Source organism: Solanum tuberosum, unplaced genomic scaffold, assembly GCF_000226075.1.
Source record: "Solanum tuberosum cultivar DM 1-3 516 R44 unplaced genomic scaffold, SolTub_3.0 scf00272, whole genome shotgun sequence".
In the NCBI taxonomy this organism is placed as follows: Eukaryota; Viridiplantae; Streptophyta; class Magnoliopsida; order Solanales; family Solanaceae; genus Solanum; species Solanum tuberosum.
Genome location: NW_006239194.1, coordinates 238,808 through 265,690, shown reverse-complemented (window position 1 = coordinate 265,690; position 26,883 = coordinate 238,808). Strand labels below are relative to the sequence as shown.

Below are 26,883 nucleotides of genomic sequence, written 5' to 3'. Positions count from 1 at the left end.
TTGGGATTAGGATTTTGTTTTTTATTTTATTTCTTAAGAAAAGCAAATATGCTTTCTAAAAGTTATGATCAGACACAAGTTGAAACTTCAATTCAAGCTTCACTCAAATCTGATTTTTGAAATCTCCGTTTCAATTCATTTGTTTTGCTTTCTTTTTTAATCAGTTAAAAAAAATCTCTCTTTCTTTTTTTGACAACTCTTTTAATTTAATTCCAACTTTTAACATGACATGTTTAAAACTACAAAATTAAAGAACATTTTGATACAACTCTCTCTCTCTATATATATATCGTTTGTTTAGTAAGATTGTAACCTTACACTTAAGCGAGCATGTTCGTTTCAGTTTGATTTTTTAATTTTTACTCCCTCCATTTTAAATTAATTGCTGTCATATTTTATTTTTTAGGACAATTTGACAATTTTTTAAAACTAAATTGAATTAAATTAACTAAATATGCTTAGATTTAAAATCTAAATATTCAAAAACTATACAATAAGTGCTATAAGTTGCAATTTTCTTAATGTCAACTTGATGACAAAATATATAATACCATTCAAAGTTTACATAATTAGTCTGTCGAGAAGCGAAACATGACAACTAATATGAACCAGATGGAGTATTGAATTATGAAGTGTTAAACACTAGATTACCATTTCAATTTCTTGCAAATCACATTATTAACATTTGACTTTGACCAATTATTAACCAATTAGAGGATTACAAACATGAAACATATAGGTGAGTAATTTAAATTATTTTTGGTCATGAAGTTGACCTATTAGATGTGAAATGGGCGTGTGTTCTAGAAAATAAATGAACCATTGGAGAAGGGAACTTTAGCCTTTTTTAGGCTGCCGCGTTACGCCCTAGAACTTCACCCACCCCCTTTGGACTTTTTTGCACCAATTATTGACTATACTCTTTTTTTTTTTTTTAGATCTTTCCAATTGTATTTTATTTTTTTTGGGTGTTAATTAAACTGTTATGGTGATTAATAAACATATCGAAGCATTTATAGACAAGAAGAGATTGCTCAAGTGGTAAATAGTTTTATCTTCGACTCTAATTAAGATTGTGAAATTTTACTAGTTGTAAGAGCAAGAAGAGTGAATTTCGGATATACCATGTCTTTCTTTTGTCCTATGCATAAATGGAGAGAGATAGAGATAAAAAAGACATGCATCAGCATCAAGCGTCTGATTTAATGGTCAATAAAGTGGGTTAAAAATTATGAAATTTCTAAAGTCAAATTTCAATAAAAATAAAATCTTTAAATATATATTTTTTTTTTCTAAATTTTAATAGACCGAGTGATTTTATACTTGTACTGATGAGAAATAATAGGTACCACATGAAATCAAATGCACCACTTCCAAATTCTAATGATGCTTGTTAAACTTGCATGTTCAGATATACCAAATACACAAACAATACCTCAAGCATATTCACATGCCTTCAAAAGGTATGGCCGGTGGGCTAATTGGATATCTTCACCTTTAATTAGAGTTTTTTGATTCATATTTTAAAAATTATGATAGATAATTTAAGATATAAGGAGTACGAAGGTAACATATTCAATTAATGTTTTCATGTTTGTTGAGTTCAAAGATTGCACCGTACTTAGGGAAGTTGGAGTAGTTGTATGTGTTTGATATCGAGGAAAGCATTTTTCGAGAAAATGTTTTTCAATTTTCGTATGTTTGGTTGATCAAAATGTTTGGAAAATATTTCTCTAGTAAAACAAGCTTCTTAAAAATGAGGAAAATGACTTCTCTAATAGAAATACGGAAAACGAATTGTCTCATCTTCACTCATCCAACCCTCACCCCTTAACCATCCCATCCCCTGCCACTCCCGAACCTCCACTCCCATTCCTATCTGCCTCCATGACGTTTTACTAGATAACCTATAAATACTCTTGAGATAATATTTTCATGTTTACTTATCTAACACTAAAAAACAAGTTAGAGACTCACTTATTTTTTGAAAACTTTTTTTAGGAAATCATTTTTCGTGGAAAACATATTTTTTAAAAAGTATTTTTAAAATTTGTGTTATAACAAGTGTGAGAGAATGGATGGCTCCAAATTAATTAAATCACTTAAGATCATGTTAGGTTATAGAGGGTTACCTGCATATAGTGCTAATGAAGTTGCTCTATTATATATCAGCAACTTCACTAGCTAACAACCATTCTCTTGCACCTAGCATATATTGGTCTAAACTAGTGTTTAAAAGGTGGGAGCGTGAGGCGAGACGTTTTATGCAGTATGGGGCGAAATGTAAGTTTTGAGACACGGAGCGTAAGTCTTATATATGGATCTACGGGTGTAGTTTCATGTATATTCAATTTTATAGTTTTATTACTAAGAAAATAAGCAAAAGTACACTACAAGAAAAAGGCTTACTAGGGACCAGTATTTAGCGACGAGATGAAATTCTGGTCGCTAAAAGGGTATTTTTAGCGACTAGATTTTTTTCCGGTACCAAATTATCAATTTTATTTTATTTAATGACGAAGGGTCAAAATCTCGTCCTAGAAAATGTAAACTACTGGTCGTTAAGGTCCTAAATTGAGCGGGACCCACATGCCACCAAATTTTCCCCTAAATATTTATAAGTTATATCATTTACAAATAAATATAAAAAGGAATTATAAACATTCCTCTGTTCAGAAACTTAGCGACTAGCTAGGGTTTACTCCCCATTCTCAACTTTTTCTCAATCTTCATCATTTTTACAACTTTGTTCCACGATTTGATTGAAATTTCTTCTTGATTTCTTGGTTCAGCGTCACGATTTACGTTAATAACTCTTCTTCTCTGATTCTCGTGGTTTCATGAGTTTTCGATTTGGTGTTTTTGCTTTGGAAATTTTATATTTTTGTTTTTTGATGTTGTGGTATTAAGTGATTGAGTTATTTTCATGGAGAGGTCGTATCTTTAAGATTTTTGGAAAGAAAATCTCGTGTATTCACTCCAGATCCAGTATGGTTCAAGGAGACTTAACATTAACTTGAAATTGTAAGTTTGCTTTGCCTAATTTAATTTTCTTTTGTTTGTGTTAAATATGGCTGTATGTGTTTGATTTTATTTTATCGACTAATATATTTTTTTATTGCTTCTCCAGTGGTGAAATTTTTAAAGGAACATTTGAAGAAAAAATATTGTCAAATTGGTGATAACTTCATTAATGCTATCTATTGCGATAAGATGGTGAGTTGTGTCTATGTTCAGGGACTTGAGGTAATCAATCATAGCATTTTATTCCTTAGCTGTTTGAAACCTATTAATGGTTGAGGTGGTCAATTTTAAGTTTTTGGCAATTGTGGATTTGAAGATAATTTTTGTGTAGTATTATAAATATAGTTATGCTAAATTGGTATCTTGGAGTTAGAAAATTCAATTGATATTCTGTATGCAGTAGAAGACAAACATCTTTTGAATTAGATATCTTCACTGGTGAATTCAGGATTGAAGTTAATTTGTGCAGAGACCTCTACTATTTTTTTCCAACTAGAAAGAGGAAAGGCCAATTTTCCTGTTAGCAAAAAAAGAACTTGCCAATAACTTATGTTTTGTCAAGGCTTTCAATTCTCCCTAGTAATTAAATTACAAACAATGGGTAAAAGTACTAAGTTCAAAATTAAAGTAGTTGTTGCACTAAATCCCATTTTTCAGAGAACAAGCTTTGAAATTGTTGGAGTGTTGTCAAGCCCCATTTCCCAACTAAATTCGTTTGCAAATTCAACATGTTTGTACTTGTCCTTATTGATAGACCTATCGTATTATAGTAACCAAGCCATGGCTGGTATGCAAATTCCTTGCTTTATATCTATATAGGATAACACATGTTCCACCTTTTTTTGGCCTCTGGATCAAGCAGGGATAAATGTGCATTTGATATGGGCAAATCTTTAATCGTAGAAAAGGGATGAAGGTGCCTTTTATATGGGCAAATCTTGGGTAGATATTCTCATCTTATGATAACTTAAATATTTAAGGTAAGTCTTGCTTAGTGATTGTTGTTTTGCATGCATCTAAGTTTAGCAAAGGAAATATGAAACTCTCGAGCTATGTTCCAACTTGAGGTGTAATATCGCTAAACATCATCTCAGAAATCTTTTAAGCTGCAACCTTATAGAGATTCAAACAATTGGGATTGGTGAAGAACTGAAGATTATGCTATTGCTAGCTGATGAGTCAATGATCTCAAGTTTAAATTCCTATTAGCTTATGGATGCATGCAGTAAATTATTCCCTTCTTTTATTCTCATTTAAGCTTTGCATTTTCAGTTTTATCATTACGTGTGGCACATTTGAGAGGAGGGGGTGGTGCCAGAAGATGGCAATTGAATCAACTCATGATTTGGATTTCCTTCTTTTGCTGCTCTTACTCTTTCATTTGCACGTGTATGGGTATGTATATCTTATGCTTAACTGTCAGCAGCTTGAAATTAACTTCTGTGGAGAAATGAGTATCTGTAGTGCAGACACTACTGATATCATACGGACATTAATATGCAAATTGACTGGTTTACTATTGATACTTAGCATCCATAACTAGATAAAACTCTGATGTTGTAGTTGTATCTAGTGTAAGAATCTAATACAACACAATATCAGTTTCGAAGATGTGATTGAATCGTAGAATCTGTTTTCTTCTCTGAACTTTTATCATTCGTTGGTAAAAGAAAAAGTCTATCTTTGATGCTTTTATGGTAACTCTTGTACTTTTAAGTTGTCTTCGACTACTGAACGTAATTTTTTATAAATATTCGAGTTGGCCATCTTAGTGGCGACTTCTATTAGAAACGATAATTACTAAGAGGTTATGCTAAGATAGAGGCCATGAACAAGTGAGCTTTATTTATTATTCATGTTTGCTGGCATTGGTGCTATATTTATTTGTATAGAGTTGTATTATGCTTCACCTCAATTATTGTATCTTCTGTTCCTATCCTAGTTGTAGTTGGTACACTGCAGACACCTTACTATTTAGAAGATAATGTAAGAAATAACATAGAAGGCACCATTTCAGCTTGATTTAAATAGATGTGCGAATAATTATCCTAGACCGAAAAAAAGTAGGCTGGAGATTTTGAGCCAAGAATTGCATCTGCAAGCGCGTTAGGAACAACCTGGCCCCGGTTGAACTGTTTAGTGTGCTCAAGAGAATATGTTGCAGCTTTGAACTAATCTCCTTCACTTTGTGGCATAACCTTGATTAAAAAAAATAGTTTCATCCTTCTTATTGACATGTACAATTTAGGACTTATACAGTATGCCGTATGTGTCTGACTTAAAGTGTCGATAGTAAAGCTGAGTGTATGGAATATTTTATTTAATCAAAAAATCATGTAATGTCAAGATAGATCATTTAAGTATCTTAAAGTGATATGTTAACAGTCACACGATCTCTAGTTTTAATAGACAGTCTCTTGCTCAAGACTGATAAATGAAGATGTAAAAAAAGTCATCCTTGCGAGTCACATGCCTTGCGAGCCACTGTTATTACTTGGTACCATTATTTCAATATATTTCTTCATTACTGTCATTTCTAAAGAACAATGGAAAATTAGTGAAAGAATATGAACATTGAGGTCAAAAAGAGCAAAAGCTAAGTTCTAGAAAAGTACAAGTTCTCCAATTAATTGTATACTACTGTTTTAACTTTCACGTCCTTCTGTGATTTTTTTAAAAATCTTTTTTGGTTGTTTCTACCTTCAATACTGCTAGCAGTTTGGTAAGAAAACAGGGTGAATAATATGAAATTGTTATTGGAAGAAATACTAGTTTAATTGTAGTCTAATTGGTGCAATATAGGCATTTATCATTCAAATTTTGTTTGTACAGGTTAGATACTTGGTATTCAATAACTAGCAGTTCCTGCTACCTTCTGAAAGATCTTACCAAACAGAAGTTTGAATTTTCTTTATTCATCTCCTCATCCTAAATTATTGCTATCCTACAAATACCGGTGGATAATTTTTGGATAAAAATGGTGGTGCATATATAATAGTGCCCTCTAACAGTATCTTGTATGACTTTTTTGAGCAAATTTAATTGTTTAGTCCACTTGTTTAGTACCAATATATTTTTGTCCATGTAGTTGGCAGAGTATGTAACTAAGAATCAAAAATCTAGAATGTAATATTTTATTTATTGTCTACATTGAAATGTGTTTTGTATGATTAGATTGTGCACATTTCTTTTCTCTGAGAAAAATTTATTTTGTATGTTTCACAGGATTTGGAGATTTCTATTTACAAGTCGAGATGCAAGTTTGAAGATTTTGAACAAGTTTTGACAATTTGGTCATCATTTTTGTAGGGCAGTTTGGCAAAGTATTTCATTACTTGTATACTTAGAGATGTTAGTTCTTTAGGCAAATGAGTTGTGTAAACAATATCGTGATTATATTTTTTAAAAGAATTCGACATGTACGTGTGATGCTAATCTTTAGTTTTAATTAATATGACTGATGATTTTGTTTATATGCATTTGGTTATTTATATTTGAAATTTCATAGTATTGTAGAAAAATATGATAAGAGAGAGCATATATTGTTTAGGTACCACATTTTCTGGCAATTGTAAACCACCTTTCTGGACCAGTGATGCTACAGTCTTTAAAACACTTTAAGGACCAAAGTTTTGGTCACAAAATCTTGTAGTGACCAGTTATAATTGTCTTGAGATGTGGTCTTAAGGACGAGAAATGTAGTCCCTATAGGGTAATAAGGACCAGAATTGCGCCAGTCGTAAAATCGTTTAAGGACCAGTACTTCAATCTCGTCCCTATTGATCGTTAGCGACGAAGCCGGTAAGGACGGGTATTTCCCGTCGCTATCAACTTTTGGGGACCAGAAAGAGATTTTTAGGGACCATATTTCTCGTCCCTAATAGCATTTTTTCTTGTAGTGGTAGAACTTTCAATTATTTTACAAATAAATTTTAATAAATAACCTGTAACATATAGAAAACAATATTATGATTTTTATTTGAGAAATGTATTAATAACCAATAATGAAAAAAGAAAAGTATTACAAGTACTATTTGAGACATATCATTACACCAATAATAAAAAATATGATTTAAAGCAAAAATGGTTCAAAAACCAAAAAACCAATAATAAAAATTTTTCTCAGGACGTACATTTTTACGCTTGGAGCTTACGTCACAAATTCTAGGACTTACGCCCTATGGATCTACGTCTTCAATTTGCACCTCGAAACGTTTCTGATATGCCCCACCCCGAGACTCGCGCGCCCCAAAAAACATTTTTAAAATCACTGATCTAAACTAAAACATTTGTCAGCAGCAACATTAATTAATTTACTATAGTATATTATTATTCTCCTCATTTAATCAAATTTATCCTAAGTTTGAACAAGTCACCACTTACCAAATCCCAAAAAGGAAAAGGTAAAAGAAAAATAGAACTCTTTATTGTGCCTCTATAAATAGAAATCATATTGCCACCACAATACATCAACTCAACTATTTTTCTACTCTATCAAAGAGAGAAAAACACACACACAAACAAAAAAGACGGGTGATTTGATCTTAAAGAACATATAGTGCAAAATGGCAAGAAAGTTTAGTACTTTAGTTGTTTTTGGTGCAATTTTATTTGCTTTATTACAACATGTTTCAATGGCACAACAAACTCATGTTGTTGGTGATACTTTGGCTTGGACCGTTCCTAATGGTGGCGCTGCCTCTTATTCCACCTGGGCCGCTGGGAAAACCTTTGCCGTCGGTGACGTTCTTGGTTAGTATACTACTTTCTTCGTCTCATGATGTAGTTTGATTTGACACTGAATTTAAGAAATAAAAAATACTTCTAGCTATAAATCATTTTATTACTAAATATTAAAATATGTCATTCTTTTTAGGACTGACTAAAAAGAAAACGAATCATATAAATTAGAATGGAGGAAGTACTATTTAGTGAATTTTAGTATGTGATATCATGTTAGTTACTATATTTCATTGAATGTTATTTAAGTTACCAATCTTACATGAATTTTTAATGAGTTTAAATTATATACTAATTGGTCATCCTACCCTGATTTATATTCAAGATTACAAATTCTCCTATCTTAAGAAGTTTTATTTTGTATTTATCTTATGTAAACTCGACCAAAATTTCCACTTTGTGTTGCTTTTCGTTACCTATGTTTATTTACTCTAAAATAGTGTTAATGGGTAATGGGTGATACCACCTTTTACTTTATTTATTAGCACCTAGATTCCTTCCCACTTATATTGTTTTTATTCAGTTAATAGTAGTATATATTTTGTCATATGTAGTGACAAATACTTACAAAGTTATGACAGCTATATATATATTTTTAGACACACTACATTCCATTCAACTTTTATGTATATAGTAAGATAATACTAGTCCATACTCACCACCTAACAATCATGCCAAATTCATGATTTAGAGTCGGTGAATTTAGAATAAATATGTTTTAAAAATCAAAATCAATACTTTTCGCAATTTTTTAATGTAATAAATTTAATTTGGACTTTTTTTTTATGCAGTATTTAACTTTAGAACTGGATCACATAGTGTGGCTGAAGTGTCAAAAGGAGCTTTTGATTCATGCAATACTTCAAGCCCAATTTCAATTTCAACTAATGGCCCAACAAATATTACATTGACCTCTGTTGGATCACATTACTACCTTTGTACTTTTCCAAGCCATTGTACATTGGGCCAGAAATTGGCTATTAACGTCTCCGGCTCCGCGTCTCCCGCTCCTCAGCCAGCCCCCGCCACTCCACCCACCACCACCCCGGTGATGGCTCCAGCCCCATCCGTGTCGGTCGCTCCAGCAACGGCACCTGCACCTACTAGTGTAGCCCAAACTTATATTGTTGGAGATAACTTGGGCTGGAGTGTTCCTACTAGTGGCCCAAATGCTTATCAAAGATGGGCTAATGGCAAATCATTCAAAGTTGGAGATACTCTTGGTAAGTACTAATATTCAACTCTATTATTTTTCTTTACGATTTTTATCAGGTTATCAATTATGATAGACATTGACTCATCGTGATCTATGATTGCTCGATTTATAATTATTATTATTTTAAATGTAGTTTTCAATTTTGTGAATGGGACACACAATGTTGCAATGGTTAGCAAGGCATCTTATGACTCATGTAACACAACTTCTCCAATAAACACAATTAGCAATGGTCCAGCCAGAATTAGACTCACAAATTCTGGTGAACATTACTATATGTGTACATTCCCTAGACACTGTTCATTGGGTCAAAAACTAGCCATCAATGTCACCGGCACGGACGTGACCGCCCCCACGCCTTCCACCGCGTCTACCCCATCCGGCCCCACCGTCCCATCGAGCGATTCACCGGTCAATTCACCACCAGCACCAAGTGCCTCAGCTCCATCTTTGGTTCTTGCTGCTTTGCCACTCACTTTCTTGTCATTTGCCTTAGTTAGGTTGTTAAATTAAAGAGTACAATAGTATTTAATTTTGTAGATTTTATATTGATTTTTTTTTTTTGTATTGTTGTATCCTTTTTTTTTACTAGTAAAGCTGAATTTATTGTATTTAAATGACAAATCTAATATTGATCTATAGGTGAAACTTCATGATATTGTCATGATCAATCTTCATATGTGAAACTGGAAACTCGATGAGAATGACTATTTTAAAAAAATAAAAATTAAATAACAACGTTAAAAAGTTATTAGTAAATGTTATGTCTACTCTACTTTCTTTTCCTTTTCCAATCACGCGATGTACGTAACATATTTTTTTTCTTTCTAAAATATAATTATAATAATATCAACAACCCACCCAATCGGACAAAGTTAGTCCAAAATAGATGTTTCGATTTATTTTTATTTTTATTTTCAATCACAAGAACAACATTATTGACAATCCAAAAAAGATATGTATTTATATTATATATATATATATATATATATAATTGGTGCAAAAATGTCCAAAAGGGGGTGGGTGAGCTTCCATGGTCCATTTCACATCTAATGGGTCAACCTCTTGACCTAAAAACATTTAAAAATACTCACACATGCTCCATGTTGTTAGATCCTATGACTGGTTAATAGTTTGTTTTGCCAAGCTTTTAAAATTATTATTTAAAAAAAAATAAGGTGTGAGAAGTGGACAATAGTAGATATAAGAAGAGGTTTAAAATCAATTTATTTTGAAAAGTGAACAGACGTGAGAGGTTGGGTATAGTGGGTATAAACCTCATTATCAATATTAAATAAAATTCTTTCGTTATTAAGGGAAAAAAAAGGGAGATGATTAAAATCAACTAATTTTGAAAAGTGAGGAAGTGTGAAATGTTGACAATAGTGGTATAACCATATAAGTAGAGGTAGATATAGTCTCAAAAGGTCATGGACATGACTTAGACTCACCTGTAGCTTACCAAAGACGTGCCCCTAATTAAAAGGAAGATATGAAAGTTGAGAAATATTAGCTTAGAAGATTTATATCTAGTGGAATGTTGTCTAATTCCCTTGTCAATATTGTTATCCTTACTTTCTTACTATCTTTCGATAAAAAATTTGGAGTTACATTTTTCTTGATAAAATATTCTAAAAAACAGTGTCTTGTTTCTCCAACATACTATTATTAAGTAATTTATCAAATATTTTTTCATCAAACACATCAACCGCTTATTATCATATTCAATACTTCAAACCACACACATAACTGTTTATTTATAAAACTAACTTCAAACACTCAAAACAAATATTTTCCGATATCAAACACTAAGCCAAAAGTGTTAGTGCTAACACAATGGGCACTAACATGACAAATAAAGCAGCCACCCTAGTTGACACGGATCCAGATGGAGACGGAGGAGGAGGAGGAGACGATGACTCACCACCGGGTGTTGACGGAGATGAACCGGGAATAGGGCTTCCGGACGGGGATCCGGTCAACGTGACGTTGACCGTTAATTTTTGGCCTTGGTTGCAATGGATAGTACAAATGAAATAATAATCCCCAGTAGTATTAAGAGTGAATTTTGCTGGACCATTTGTTTCATTATCTATAGGATTTGCAGCATTGCAACTATCAAATGCATTTTTGTTTACTCTAGTTGCTGTGTGTACTCCGCTGTTGAAATTGAACTCTGCATACAATTGAAATTTTACAAGTGTACATATTGAAAAATGACATAAGTAATAAAAAGGTCTCATAAAAACAAAATAATTATAAACATATATCCCTTTATATTCATACTTCACTAAATAACTACACTATATATATATAGTTATATACTATCATTGACTAATGAATAATTTCTGAAAAAGAAACCTTAATGATACCACAACAATATACATATACTCTTATAATATTATTGACTAATGAGTAATTTTTGAACAAGAAATCTTAATGACACTACAATATAAACTGATTTAGTATCAGTTAAGCGAAATTATCTACCAATACAGTATATGATACAAATTTAGTATCAGTTAAGCGAAAATTATCAGTCTTAATTTATGGGGGTATAGGCTATAATTTCTTTTTGAGAGAATGGGTATTTCTTGAATTACTTTAGAATAGGATATGAACATGTAATTATTTTGAGTTTTATGGCCCATTTATGTAGTTTTTTCTAATAAAAAAATCACAAAGTCTAACAATTAATATAAGGGAAAAGGGATAAATATACCTCCGACTTTACGATTTAGAGTTCATATATTCCTTATTAAAAAGTGGCTCACATATAAGGGTGGACTTACGTGGATGCCATGGGGTTCATCCGAACTCTCTCGGCAAAAAATTACACCGTATATATAAGGTAGATTTTCAATATTTTTGTATATGCTAATTTTGAACCACCTAAATCAAAGAAGAGAAATAGCTCAGTGATACTAGACTGTGCAACTTGAGTTGTGAATCCTATACAGTTTGTAGGTTCGATTCATGTTGGGTGTGCGCAAACTGCCTAGTTTTTTTATATTTAATTCTTTAGAGTTTGTACTTTGCACTCTAGTTCATGCATTTAATTAAAGGACTTTTTTAAAAGAAAAATTCAACTAGACATGCTAGTGGGATGATCGCACAGACGCACCATTAATATAAATAGAGTGGCCACATAATCAAGAGAATTATAAGTTTATATTCAAGTATATATTTAGATATGGTAACGCACTAATCTAGCCTCCTATTAGACTAAGTATTTGTTTGTTGAATATTTCTTATTTCTTAATTATTCTAAGAATTTGTGGGTTTCCTTTGTTGCTTCCATTAGATATATTATACTTGGAACTGTTAGGGTGAGTTAAAGTCTCTCATTGGATGGAAAATAGATTGGTAGTTTGTTAATATGAATTTGAACATTTTTTTCTTCATGAGTTAGCTTTTGAAGTAGTTGAGTTAAGCTCAAGTATCATATTTTTCATATAATGTTAGAGTCATATCTTTCTTTATTTGGGCCCTCATGTTATATTGTCCACGTTTCAATTGAGTCTGGACTTGAAAGAGGTGTTAGAGTGAGTTAACATTTCATATTGTTTGAAGAATGAATTGATAATCTGTTTATATGAGTTCAAACAATTTTATCTCTATAACTAACTTTTGAGATTAAGGTAAGACTATACGTCATATCTTTATATAATATCAGAGATGGATCATTCCTGTCATGGTAATATATTGTACATGATCTAATTGAGTTTCGACATAAAGAAAGTGTTAGAATGATACAAAATTCCACATTAATTAGGCTGATAGTCTGCTTATATATGAACTTGGTTAACATTCCCCTCATGAATTCTGCTTGTTTACATTTTTGGATATATAGATAAGATATGAAAGAAAATTTTACTTATATACACCGATGACGTAAAGAAAATTTATGATAACAAGTTATTTAATTATTATTTTTTGTAAGTAACACTTCAATTATAGAAAAATAAAAATTTTGAAATTAAGACAAATCACTTGTTATAAAAATACTAATTAGATTAAACATGAATCAATATAACTTACTTATTATTGGTATTGGTAAATCTATTTGATTAGCGCCAATATTTGTGTGACATCATTTAAATTTCAAGAGTCAATTAAGTTATTTTCTGTCACAAACATTTAATGGAAAAGACTCAAATATGCCATCGAATTTTGAGAAAAGACTCATTTATGTCATCCATTAAAAGTTTGACTTATTTAATTTATGTCATTTTCGTTTGAGAAAAGGATCATGCCATGCCATTATTATTTGTTAACTGAAATGACATAGATGAACCAATATTTTAACGGATGACATAGATGAGCTTTTTTCTCAATGTTTGATGGCATATTTGCGTCTTTTTCCCTTTTAAAAAATAATTTAATTTATGACGTGGACAAATCATAATTGACCACGTGTACAAAATGGCTTTGCAAAATCGAAAATATTTTTAGTTTACAAATAATGGCATGGATGAGCCTTTTCACAAATAGAAATGACAAAAATGAGCCAAACTTTTAACGGATGACATAGATGAGCCTTTTCTCAAAGTTAGATGGCATATTTGAACATTTTCCCATTTTTTAATGCCTAGTAAAATATTTAAACTGTCAATTGTTGTTACTAATACTGTTTTTAAAATGATTTAAAAATATGCAAATTGTATTTTCAAAAAGCTTCAAGATGAGATTTCATGTCCGAATTAGTGATTTTTTTTTTTAAAAAAAAAATCAACTCTAAAAATTTGAATAACACCACATAAATTAAGGCAGAAAAAATAATACCTTGCTATCTCTGAATAAACTAACGTACTTTTTTTAATTAAAAAAATCCTTTTATTGTCAACAAATATAAGCTAATTTTAACAATAATAACCATAGTAGTTCATATACTATTCCTTTTTATCTTTTTTAGTTATCATGCTTACTAAAAATAGTTGATCTAAAATTAATTATTATTTTAAAAATTAGGATATAATTATTTATTTATTTTCATCTGTACTCTTACTCAATACATAAGAAAAGAAAATTAATATGGTAAAAAAGAAAGTAGCATTAAACAAAAATCAAAGAATAAATAAAGATAATTTAATCGAATTACTCTTTTAGTCAACATTTTCTTCAGGAAAATTGTGTTAAGAAAAACATGACAAGTAAAATAGATTCGAGAAATCAAGTACTTATTCTTTTTAGGTTCTAATATTATTAATAATATAAATTTTGGCTCAAAATGTGCCATCAAACTCCCTAATGTGTACTTATTACTTTTTATCAATTTTATTGTGTAACAAAGAAGGATTTGCACTCTCACACCACAGTTACCTTACGTCCAGATTGTTTCTGAATTCAATCCAAATTCAATGGGTCAGAATTTTAATGAATCTGATTTGGTGATGTGGACCTCTAACAAGAGGTCATGTGGCAAAGTTGGTTTTACAAAATCACTCCATTAGAATAATAATGGCATAAATGAGTCTGTGTTATAATGATGGTGGCATAAATGAGCAAAATTTTTAACAAATGGTACAAATAAGTCATTTTTAATAGTTCGATGGCATATTTAAACCATTAATCAATAAAATGTCCACTAAGAATTAAAACAAAAACTATTAAGTAGAATTATTTGCTTGTGTATGTGATATGTGTCAAACATAATTAATCATTAGTGTAATTTGATTCATTATAACTGATTATTCATTGTTTATTATAAATTTATATCCAGATGATGCCAAACGATGATTATGCACTTGTTTGTGCGGATTTGTGGATTGAGCGCTGGTAATGAGATTGAACTCTGTTGGGATACTCACATAATTTTAAATTCAAACTAATTAAAAATGATAGTCTTGTTTTGTGAAATCTTGTGATATTTTCTATAGGAGGTTGAAATATAATTATTATAATTATATTTAAAAAGTGTCATGTTCGATGAAATTTTGTGATGATTTTTGTAAGGAGATTGAAAGGTTGTAATAATTATATCTGAAAAAAGGAATAACATAATTTTTTTTATTGTTTTCTTTTCCTATTTCTTAGAATATCATGTTTCTATCAGTAATTTTATTTTATGTTTTTTTAAAAAAATTTAACACGACATGAAGTAATTTTAAAAAATAGTGAGAATTTTTGAGTCATTTTTAAAAATTAGGATATAATTAATTATTTATTTTCACATGTACTCTTAATACATATGGAGAGACATTAATATGATTTAAAAAAATAGAATTGAACTAAAACTAGTGAATAAGTACAAATAATTTAGTCAAATTATCCTTTTAGTCAATATTTTCTTAAAAAATATATTGAAGAAAAACATGACAAGTAAAATGGATCGGAGAAAAGTAATATATACTCACCTAGAATGTCCCCAACAACAAAAGTATGTTGATTAGCCCAATTGGAAAAAGTAACAACACCATTAGGAGGAGTTTGCCAACCAAGACTATCACCAACTATATATGTTGTTCCTACTGAAACTTCAATAACACAACCAAACAACAAACACACTAACAATAATAATTTGGCACATGATGAACCAAATTTTGTAGCCACAATAATTTCCATCTCAATATAACTTTTTTATATGTTCTCAATGGATTTGGTCACCCCTTGTGTTTAATTTAATTTGTATCTTGTTGTAGTTTAGATTAGTGGTGTGTTTTTGCTGAATAAATAGGGAAGAAGCCAAAGGTAATACCTATTGGAGTAGTTGAGAATTTTTGCTTTATAAATTTAAAAGTCAGACTTGGATTGTGGATAAGGTACTCCCTCCCTTCCATGTCTTGTTTTGCTTCTCGACAGTCAGACTGCTATATGATTTTTGACTAACATTTTAAAACATATTTTTAAAATCAAATTAACATGAGAAAAATTGCAATTCATAGTATTTATCATATAGTTTTTGAATATCAAAATTTTAAATATAAATGTTGAGCTTATCTAATCTAATTTAATTTTAAGATGAGTCAAATTGAGTAGTTGCAAAAAGAGAAATATGACAATTAATTTGAGATGGAGTAACATAAACTTTTCACATCAATTGAGATAAAGCATGCATGTAGCATAACTAGTCAATGGTTTGAGGATTAAAAATATTTTTTGGATCATGCCGGTCCTAGAAAATGTTATATTACCTAGTATATTATTTTGGTTTGGATTCTTTGGTTAGGTAAAATTTGAAGTATAAAATTTTTGTTTGGATTCTTTGGTTAGGTAAAATCTATATATATATATATATAATAAAGGAGAAACATGGAGAAGGTGATGTGGCACCTCTCTATGGCCTCCAATGACATTTTTCTTTTTTCTCCTTTTTTTTTGACATTTTTTCTTAATTTCTCTACATAATATATTTACTAACTAATTTAATTAACAAATATTTAACAAATTGAATATTCCTTGGTAGCAGCCCATCCACGTACATCTCCCCACGATTTCTCTTTACGTAATGTGTATTAACTTTTGGTATTAATCACTGATAATTAGAATGAAAATTAATTGGGAAATTTCTGTCTTTTGATACTCTATTGTTTACCCTTTATATATCTTCCTATTCATTTTTTTTATGTGGAGATATGTTATTGTTAATTCATATATGTTGTGCTTTGGTGTGTGTTTTTGATTGTACAATTTAATAATATCTTGTAAAATTCATTCAATAATTTTGTTCCCACATAAAAAAAATGAATAGGAAGATATATAAAGGGTAAACAATAGAGTATCAAAAGACAGAAATTTCCCAATTAATTTTCATTCTAATTATCAGTGATTAATACCAAAAGTTAATACACATTACGTGAAGAGAAATCGTGAGGAGAGAACGCTCTAACTTACTATTATAAAGAAATTTAATGCATTAGTAAATATTATTGTCATTTGCAGTGCATGAGTTTTTGAGTTAGAAATTGATTCAAGATTATGGACAAAGGCATCATCATTACTGGCCATTTTACATAGATGTTCTTTTTGGTAATGTTTTTTCTTTACATCTAAATAATTTAAAATTAGTGTTTACATTTGATCTTGTAAGAATTTTTTTGTGTGCGATCTCTATTCTTTATACATCAAGCAAGATATCTAATCTCTCTCTATATATAGGCACTTCTCTGTGACAAAAAAAAAATCTTCTTTTTTGGTTTTATTTTTATTTTTTATTTATGTCTATATATTAAAAAAAAACTCAAAAATTGCTCATCTAACTCTCTTAATTATTCCTTAACAATGTTAAATGTTTAACATTTTAAAATTAAGGCGTTAATTGTACCTCCATGATAAATAAATAAAAAGAATTGAGGAAAAATAACATTGGTACTCCTACAACCTTACGACTTCTCAATTTTTCAATTTTAGAGGTAAGAATTTTATGGTATAAAATTATGAATTGAATGTTAGCAAGGCTAATTTATCTCTCTTAGCCAGGGGCAGACCTACATTGAAGCTTTCAGGGTGCTTAAGCACCCATTAATTTCTTATCAAATTATATATATTTATATAGAAATTTGAACGAATAGTATAAAATTAAATAGTGAGCTTTTAAGCAACAAGTAGTTGATCGGTGCAGTGGTTATTTATAGCCACTCAAAGTTGTATATTGCACCTGTTGTGTCCTAAACACCCACAACCTTAAAATCTTCAATCCGACACTACTCTTAGCCACCGTAAGGATTTTAGAAGTATTGGAAGAAATTTTATGCAATTATTGGTACATCCTGATCCAAGAATATATAGTAGAAACCACTTCTATTTTTGTTTAATTTGAATAAATGTAATGGTGATTTGAATTACTTCTTATAAATCTTAAGTATGACTATAGTTTTCTTTTGAAATAGGTTGTCTTATTCATATGTGATTGATTGTTATTGTTTCACTTCTCACAGTTAATACATTTGGAGATACTTATGATGCAATATTGGTTGAATAATTCTTCTTTTGCTTCAAATCTCAATTCATATCAAAGTGATATAAAAAATATAATTTTGATTGTTATTTTCGTCACCTATAAATTTTTGAGATGACAATAACTGTTCATTTCATTTCATTTAGAAAACTAAAGAAGGGGAAAGTAGAAAAGAGATAATTATTCATTTCAAAATTAGACAAATCTAAAATCGTATCTCATTTAGCTTTATCACAATACTTGTGTCTAAACAATTAACATAAATAACTATGATATAAATAGATGGTTTTCTCCTTTAAATATCTTTCTACTTTTGATTTTTTAAATGAGAAGATACTGTTTTATATTTTAAAATTTATAGAAGCGGGTGTATCTCATGTGCACCCAAAATTAGTGGCTATGAATTTTCATAGAAGTTCCTAAAAAAAATGAAATTTATACCATTTTATTTCAATTTACATTTCAAATGGACATACATCCCTTTGAATCATTTGTTAATAATAAAAATGTTGGATTTAAGGTATGAATTGAGTTCAAATGCATGACGTGTATAAACATTTTTCTTTTCTTTTTCAATAGGAAAAAAAGAAGAAGGATTATAGTATCTAAATTCACAAAATGACCTTATAAATACTTTTACAATCGTGCAAGTGTGACCTTAATTTTTCTTGTATTCATCAACTTAATTAGTATAAAATTTCCTCCATTCATATTTATCCCTTTTCTCCCTTTTTAAATCATTTTTTTTTAATATGTCAAAAAGTTTGAATATCATAAATTTGAAGTGGTTAAACGTTATTAAGTCTCTTTAATGAAAATGAAAAAGTGTTATTAAGGCAAATTTGAGGAAAGGTCTATGAAATTATCCTTTTCTTTCTTCATAGATCTACTATTTTTATGCTAATTTGGATGTTAGTTGTACATATAACACATTTACGTTAGAAAATAACATGATTTTAATGGAAGAAAACTTTAAGCTAATCCTTACGAAAATGTCTAAATCCTTATTTTATTTATCTACTATCAAATGTATATCTTCGTCCTTTTTTTTGGTAAATTTATTATTTTATTCTTATTACAATGTCATAACTTTATAAAAATTAACATATTTAAATGGATAATAAAGTCGGAAATTTTCAATTATTATAAATCTAACATAAAATTAAAAAAAAAGTATTAAATAGTGCTAATTAAAGGTTTTTTTTTTTTTTTTTGGATAAAATCAATATCTGATGAATCAAGTTAAAATTATAAATCTAAGTGTTAGATTTTGTCATCTTATTTGTTTGGATTTGAATATCGAAAATAATTTTCAAGACTTTTTCTCACCGCGCGTAGCGCGGCTAAGTTTACTAGTATATATATAAAGCTAGATAAAAAAATAAAAAAAAAAGTGATGTGGCATCTCTCAATGGCTTAGGATCCTATTTATTTATTTTTTGAGTTTTTTCATTCATTTGTTTCATTAATCAATTTATTAAATAATTAAAAAAAAACAATCATATTCATTACATATAATTATATCATATGAAAGTTACAAAAAAACCTCCACCTATTTGTATTCTCTAATTAAATAACATGTCTCCTCAACTTCCTTCTATTTAGTTCTTATGATTTAAATCATCTATGGTGTTGTTGCATGTTCATTTATATTTTCTCCAACTTCATATTGTTAGTATATTTTTTGTTTTCAGCTTTATGAAGATTATAGATATATGTTTTAAAATTTCTTGTTGTGTTACAATAGCCAAACAAAAGTTTATCAAGATGAAGAAGAAAGTTTGAAGCCGGTGTAAGATTCGTCAAAGGAGATGATAAAAAATTAATTGGCTACAAGTCATCAAAATGAAGAAGAAAGTTTAATGACGGTAGAAGATTCATCAAGAGTTGGTCAGATTATAATTTGAAAAAGTAGAAGTTTCAATAATTTACAAATATATAGATGCACTTATTGTTGCTTATATAATTTTTCAATTAATTATTTACCCATCAAGATATGTACCCTTCAAGAACAAGATTATATTACAAAAGCACACTTTTTTGTATCAAGGGCAACATGTTCTTCTACTGACTATTTTGTTGCTTAAATATTTTTTTTTGATATTTTCATCATAACAACTTTTGTCTTTTGAAAATACTATCCATACTCTATCGATATATATTATGTATATAACATGTTATTATGACATAAGTTCTTGATCAAGATTCCATCATCTTTTGTTTAGTTTCATCCGCTTCTTTTCACTTTAATTTAGATGATATAATACATTTTTTTCTTTTGTGGAATTTGAATTGACTAAAAAAAGAGATGAGATCCCCTCCATTAAGTTTTTGTTTCGTATTTGTTAACACTTATGTAAAATTAGTCTATATATACTTGTGTAAAATTAGTCTATATATATGATTGTTGGATTCAATTTTCACAAAACATATAATTCTTTTAATTTAATGAAATTTGTCCAAATGAACCAAGTTTGTTCTACCAATATCCAATTACAATGAACATATTTTCTTAAGTTAAGAAATACTAAAAGTAGAAAAATATTTATACATAGAGAAAATTATCTAAGAATTAAGTTGATTATGAAACTGTAAAGATGAGTTTACTCTCTTCATTAATTAATTTGTTTGATAATTAAAAAAATCATAATATTTATTACATCTCATAAATTACAAAAACCTCCATCTATTCACATTTTCTACTTAAATGACATATCTCCTCAACTCCTTTCTATGATTCTCTTCATTACCTCTACATTTAGTTTTCCCAAAATATAATGGCTTTAAATTTTAGTCTATCATTTGCACATCAACTATTCAAGGTTTACACGTAAGAACATTTTCACGGATGCATATGTTTTTTTATCTATTTGTGGTTGTAAGTTTTTGGTAACAAGCCATACTCTAACTTTATTTTTTTTTAAAATAGGAAAATACTACTGTGTTGCGTTGTTCTTTTTATTAGTTGGTTGATCCATCTCATGACTTACAAAAATCTTTATCTATTTTTTTTTTACTTAAATAACATATCTCCTCCATTCCCTTTCACCTAATTATTTCTCTCTTTTTAAGACTTATTCTCATTTTTCTTTCATTTACAGCATAGATTAAAATTACTTAAAATTAAGTCATTTATTTGTTACATATATGAGCGCTCTATTTAACTTTAAAAATGAATGATTTATTTTCCTGATGACGTTGTGTACATATTTCGTATTTAAAAATTCATTTCATTTATAATTATTGAACATTGTAAATGAGGGGCAAAAATGAAAGAATTTTTCAACATCTCCCATAAACTTTGACCAATTCACTTATTTTGAACTATGAAAAATGGCTCAACAATTCACTTATTTTGAAATAAAGGGAGTATATATTATTTATTAAAACTCAAGATTTTTAAAGTTTGTACTAAAATAATGAAATATATTTTTCTATTTTCTAACTTTTTAGTAATTAAATAAAACGACCACAACGAAACATACAAAATCCACACTAAAATGAATTGAATAAAACGACCACAACGAAACATACAAAATTCACACTAAAATGAATTGTACTATTTTAGTGAAATATATTGAGTTATAAAGATAAACTTTTTTATTTGTGTGAAGACGAAAAAGAATTATAAATAATTTCGATATGATATAAAAACAGACAATAGCAAAAACTATTATATAGTAAGAGTCCTACTTATTCTTTTTCTCCTTTTCTTTTCTTTTATTTTTTGCTTTTTGTCATTATTTTTAAAATATGATTTTCTCTAAATAATTACACCTTTAGTGAGTTTTGTAACTCCTCAAGAGTTAAAATATTCATTATTTATTATTTGTATAATAATTATTTGATAATTAAAATAAATAAAAATGACGATATAATTTTGTATCGAGTTGTTTGTTGAAACATTAATATTGATTGCTTTTCAATTTTATTATTAGGATTTTATATATTTATCTTTTATTTGATTAGAAAATAGTTATTCGTTCTTTCCTTTGTATTACTATTGACATGCCTTTTGTTATTTTTCATATTTTAACTTGCACAAAAATAAAGACTTTTAAAAAATATTTCGTACCTGACAAGTATGATTTTTTGTTAAATAAATCATATTGAGGAATGATTTAAAAAAGGTCCAAGTTTAGTAGTTCCTCATAAAAAATAAGCATCCCTTCTTTTAAAAAATGAGGAGGACGAATTATTTACTTTTCATTTGATGATCAACGGCAAATAGAAAATTAAGCAGAAAATTAAGTTAGTTTTTTTTTTCAAAATATAAAACATGTTTTTTTCACTCCAACAAAATAATAAGAAAATTGTATCTTATAAATTGAAACAATTATGATAAACACTTTAAAGTTTTTACGTAAGTATTGATCATATTTCTTCTTTTTTAGTATGTGCTACTTTAAAAGAAAATTTTGTCTCTAAAATAGTTGTTATGATCGCGCGAAACGCGAACATGTTAACTAGTTTTAAGTATAAAGTAAAGAAATCCCAATAGTTTGGGCAGCAATTACATTCTATTCTGAATTTTTTTCAAATTACAATAATTTTGGGGTTTTCAAAACTTGCAGACGCATTGTTCTTTCGCCCAATACATAGCAAACAATACATAAGTTATGTATCAGATATATAAGTTATGTATCATATGTATAACTATAAACCAGATTCATACTGATTTAGGTTTGAAATAATTGATGTTATTTATGCATCAACATCTATACCAGATACATTGCACACAAACAAAATTGTAATGTATCTGATAGAGGTGAAGTAATGTATCCAGATGTTAAGAGAGAGAAGGAAAAAAGAAATTTTTGTAATTAATTTAAATGGTAGTAGAAGTTTTTAGAGATTGTGTTATCTTAAATTGTGTAATTACGTAATTTATCCAAATTTCAATATATGGTCGATGATGGACCATGGTTCTATTATTCATTCTCTTATTTATAATTTATGTGTCGATTGTTGATTTAGTATGTAATAATATTGATTTAATTATTGCTAAATGATTTTATAAGAATAATATTATCGTTAAAAAAAATGCGTCTAAATAACTCTTTTATTATAGTGATTATTCACTTTCTCCTTTTTAATTTATGTAGCGATTGTTAATTCAGTAATGCAATTTAAATCTATCATGATATTTTTGTGATCATACAATTAATGAGAAGTAAATAAAAAGTATCTAGCTATAAGTTATTTTAAATATGAAAATATATCATTTTTAATAGATTAATAAAAGAAAATAACATTATATATAGTAATTTCACCATGCTTTGTCAATAATATAAGTCATTTAGTAAAATGTTAATTAATATATATATATATATATATATATATATTCAAAGAATTAAAAGTTAATTTATTTGATTATAAAATAATAATTATAAAATGTATATATAATACTAATCAATCTAATATTATATCAGTAAAATATATTTAAAAAATGATCGGTGATGGCAATGACTAACGATATGGATTGTGGGTGCCAATAAGTGGCGATGGTTGATGACAGTGTTGGCAGGTTTGTGGTGATGGTTACTGGTATATGTGTAGTATAACTAGTGACAATAGTCGTTGATAATAATGATTAATGATGATAGTGATAATAATGGTTTATAACTGTGGTGAATGATAATAATGGTTAATGGGGACGACTAATAATTATAGTGAATGATAATGATAGTTAATAGTGGCTGGTGATATAGATTGTTGAACGATTGTCGATAATGATTGGTGCTAATGGGATAGTAGTTGATAATGATGAATATAAATAATGATAGTTAATGGTGGCGGGTGATATATTTTTAATGACTATTTTTTGAATGGGTCAGAATTTTAGTGAATTTGATTTGGTGTGGTCCTCTAACATGAGATCATATAGCAAAGTTGGTTTTACAAAATCACCATTAAAAAATAACGACATAAATAAGTTTATTTTATAACGATAGTGACATAAATGAACCAAACTTTTAACAAATGACACAAATGAGTCATTTTTAATAGTTCAATGGTATATTTAAACAATTAATAAAATATTCACTAATAGTAAAAACGAATACTATTAAGTAGAATTATCTGGTTGTGTATGTGATATGCATCAAATATAATTAAGCATTGGTGTAATTTGATTTATTATAACCGATTGACCATTGTTTATTATAAATTTATTAAATAAAATTACTTTTAATTACATTTAAATAACTTGCTTGTGTGTGAGATTCATTAAATCAAGTTGTAGTAGGAAAGTGATAAGAAAATTTTAAAATATAATTAATCGCAATAATCTGATTATAATTTTGTGAAATCAATCTTTATTATAAAAGTAATTATTATGTTATATAATCAATAGGTAATTTCAAGTTCAACAAAAAAATGTGCCCAATTGTGCCTTTAATGCCCTCTTGTAAAATGCAATTAAGTGGTACTAATCTCCTAGCATTGTTGTTATTCTATAGTTAACGCATAACACATAAATATACCTTTTAAAACAAGAGGGAGTTACTTGGATTGGATGGTAAGTATCCTTCACTCCAACCCTAAAGTTGTGAGTTCGAGTCACCAAGGGAGCGAAAAGGTGTGAGCTCCTATGGGGAGGTATAAAAAAATTGGAAAAAGAAAAAATTCCCTTTAACTTGGCAGTGTCCTCCTACTTTGGGTGTGCACAAACAGATATTTAAACTTGTATAGAGTTGGACAAGTAGACACATACGTCCTACTTGTGAACATCCAAAGTTAGAGAACATAGATGCCGAATGAGGTCAAGTTAAAGAGCAAATGTATGTATTATTGTGGGACTTTTTTTCCAATAGGATCATAACACTCCTATTGTCAAGTCAATGTATCCACAAATTCTTCAATTGTTGTAATACTTATGAATGGTTTGCCTCGATCTGTACTTAAAATGCTAAAATTTATTAAATATACATAAAATCTAATCTCTACAAGATATATATGTGATGTTGATGATCTATTAGTCCATCATATAATCCATTGAAACTTGAATTATCTTAGAACAAATATATATGACTATAAAAATCAACAGGATTTTGATGTTGCAGTAGTATGATATAGTGGTAGCATTATATGCAGAGGCAGACCCGAGTGGATGCACGTGCAATCGTTAACCTTGGAAAATACTATGTATAAAGCACCTTAATTTCTTGATAGATTATTGTATATATTACATGAATTTATTTTAATACAAATACATGATTTGAACTATTGAGTTTTGTTGAACCCACTATTCAATTTCATAACACCATTTCTATGTCTTATTTACCAAAAAGTAGACATAAAAAAGTTATGGAAGAATTGAAATTGGTACATAAATTGAAGTATACTCACAACTAAAAGAAAGATACTTCTATTAAAAACTCACACAATCACTAGTTACTCAAATCAATGAACAATATTTCAAGTATACAATGACCATGTCCTATAATGATACAAACTCATATGTAAAAAGTTATACAAACACTCAAGTGACTAGAATCTACCACATGATACTAATAGCAATGGACATGAACATGATCAAGGCAGGTGCAAAAACGCTTCGCGAGGCAGAGCTTGGAGCCGGTGGAGGAACTAGACCATCGCTTGGTGTCGTAGGTGAAGGAGTAGTAGGCTCCGGTGTGACTGGTCCAGGTGGTGGTGCAGACGATGGTGAAGCTCCTGCACCACCACTTGGACTAGGAGACGGTCCAAATGGACCGGCTGATGGTGATGGACTTGGCGTTGGCGTTGGTGCACGGGTAGGGTTCGGGACGGGTGATGGGGCAGGGGAGGTAGCAGGGGATGGGGCAGGGCTAGGAGTAGTAGTGGAAGATGTTGTAACATTGATAGCTAGTTTTTGGCCAGCATTACAATGTTGGCCAAAAGTACAAATAAAATACTCACTACCTGTGGAATTTAGAGTAATATTGGCTGGTCCAACAGTAATAAGAGTAATAGGACTTGAGGAGCTACAAGAATCATATGCACTCTTTGTTACTTTGGCTACATCATGTGCTCCAGTTGCAAAGTTGAACACTACAAAATTGAAATTGAGAAAATTAGGTTCGACTATATGAATCTTCACTGTCCATATCGTTTCATTTAAGCTAAGACATCATAGTCTTGTATCGTAAAAAATATTAAACTAAAAGACAACCCCACCACCACCAACAGCAAATGTCCTTCAATCCAGAGCAAGTTCAGGTCGGCTATATGAATCTTCATTGCCCATGTCGTTTCTTTGATGTTGATGACATGGGTGGTGGATTCACATATGAAATAGTTAAACTTGATGACATTTCTCAAATAAATTGCATAACATTTAAAGATTGCTTTTGAAATAAAAATTTACTCTGTTTCTCTTCTTCTTTCAACAAGTTTTTAGATTTTTGATAGTTTTGATCAAAAGCAAATAAGTCATCTATATGTTAACAAATCAACTATCATGGTACCTAAACTTTCAATAAACGACAACTACGTCTCAATCCCAAACAATTAGCAGGGTCGGTTATCCAATCTTTGAACTAGAAAAGAAAAATATAAAGTTGATGGTAACTCTTCAAATTCGATTGTTAGTTCAAGTTACCTTTCAAACATACGAGATTCTGCATCTACTTAATTCGAGATGAAGATCAATCATCCTTACCATTGTATAAAAGAAAGAGGTATACGTAATAATATACATACCTAAAGTATCACCAACTCTGAAGGTACGTCCTGAAGCCCAATTTGCATAAGTTGTAGGCCCTGAGGGAATTGTCCATCCCATAGTATCACCAACTATATGATCAACCGCTACTATATTCCCCGGCAACACCGCCAAAATAGTCATCAAGACTAGTGCAATTTTCATCTTTGTAACCATTTTTTTTGTGTTTTCAGGTAGCCCCTAATTGGATCTTTCTTGCTATAATTAACTTTCCACTTTTGTATGTGTTGTACAAAAAGTTGCAAAGTTTGAACTTGAATATTTGTTTGTTATAATACAAGGTTGTATTTATAGATTTAT

The 26,883-nt window shown here is 29.3% G+C and overlaps 3 protein-coding genes and 1 long non-coding RNA gene across 5 annotated transcripts; 2 read left to right on the top strand and 2 right to left on the bottom strand.

The window, feature by feature from the left end:
- Positions 1–2,661: 2,661 nt before the first annotated feature.
- LOC102580790 (uncharacterized) lies at positions 2,662–6,497 on the top strand. 2 transcript variants are annotated; one of them, XR_001474853.1, is made up of 4 exons: positions 2,662–3,024; positions 3,131–4,216; positions 4,297–4,419; positions 6,250–6,497. It is a non-coding gene; the product is annotated as an uncharacterized lncRNA (long non-coding RNA). The 2 variants fall into 2 exon arrangements; XR_368172.2 differs by having other exon boundaries at positions 3,131–4,419.
- A 1,003-nt stretch (positions 6,498–7,500) lies between these two features.
- LOC102580447 (blue copper protein-like) lies at positions 7,501–9,597 on the top strand. The gene is made up of 3 exons (XM_006358225.2): positions 7,501–7,776; positions 8,556–8,987; positions 9,114–9,597. Exons 1-3 carry the CDS (start codon positions 7,590–7,592, stop codon positions 9,491–9,493), a joined length of 999 nt encoding a protein of 332 aa, XP_006358287.1. The 5' UTR covers positions 7,501–7,589; the 3' UTR covers positions 9,494–9,597.
- A 1,038-nt stretch (positions 9,598–10,635) lies between these two features.
- On the bottom strand, positions 10,636–25,314 carry LOC102580110 (umecyanin-like). Its single transcript, XM_006358224.2, has 4 exons — positions 25,306–25,314; positions 24,493–24,528; positions 15,337–15,499; positions 10,636–11,156 (listed from the first exon to the last, which is right to left on the bottom strand). Exons 1-4 carry the CDS (start codon positions 25,312–25,314, stop codon positions 10,789–10,791), a joined length of 576 nt encoding a protein of 191 aa, XP_006358286.2. The 3' UTR covers positions 10,636–10,788.
- On the bottom strand, positions 25,218–26,860 carry LOC102579793 (cucumber peeling cupredoxin-like). Its single transcript, XM_006358223.2, has 2 exons — positions 26,562–26,860; positions 25,218–25,910 (listed from the first exon to the last, which is right to left on the bottom strand). Exons 1-2 carry the CDS (start codon positions 26,737–26,739, stop codon positions 25,375–25,377), a joined length of 714 nt encoding a protein of 237 aa, XP_006358285.1. The 5' UTR covers positions 26,740–26,860; the 3' UTR covers positions 25,218–25,374.
- Between the last annotated feature and the right edge of the window lie 23 nt (positions 26,861–26,883).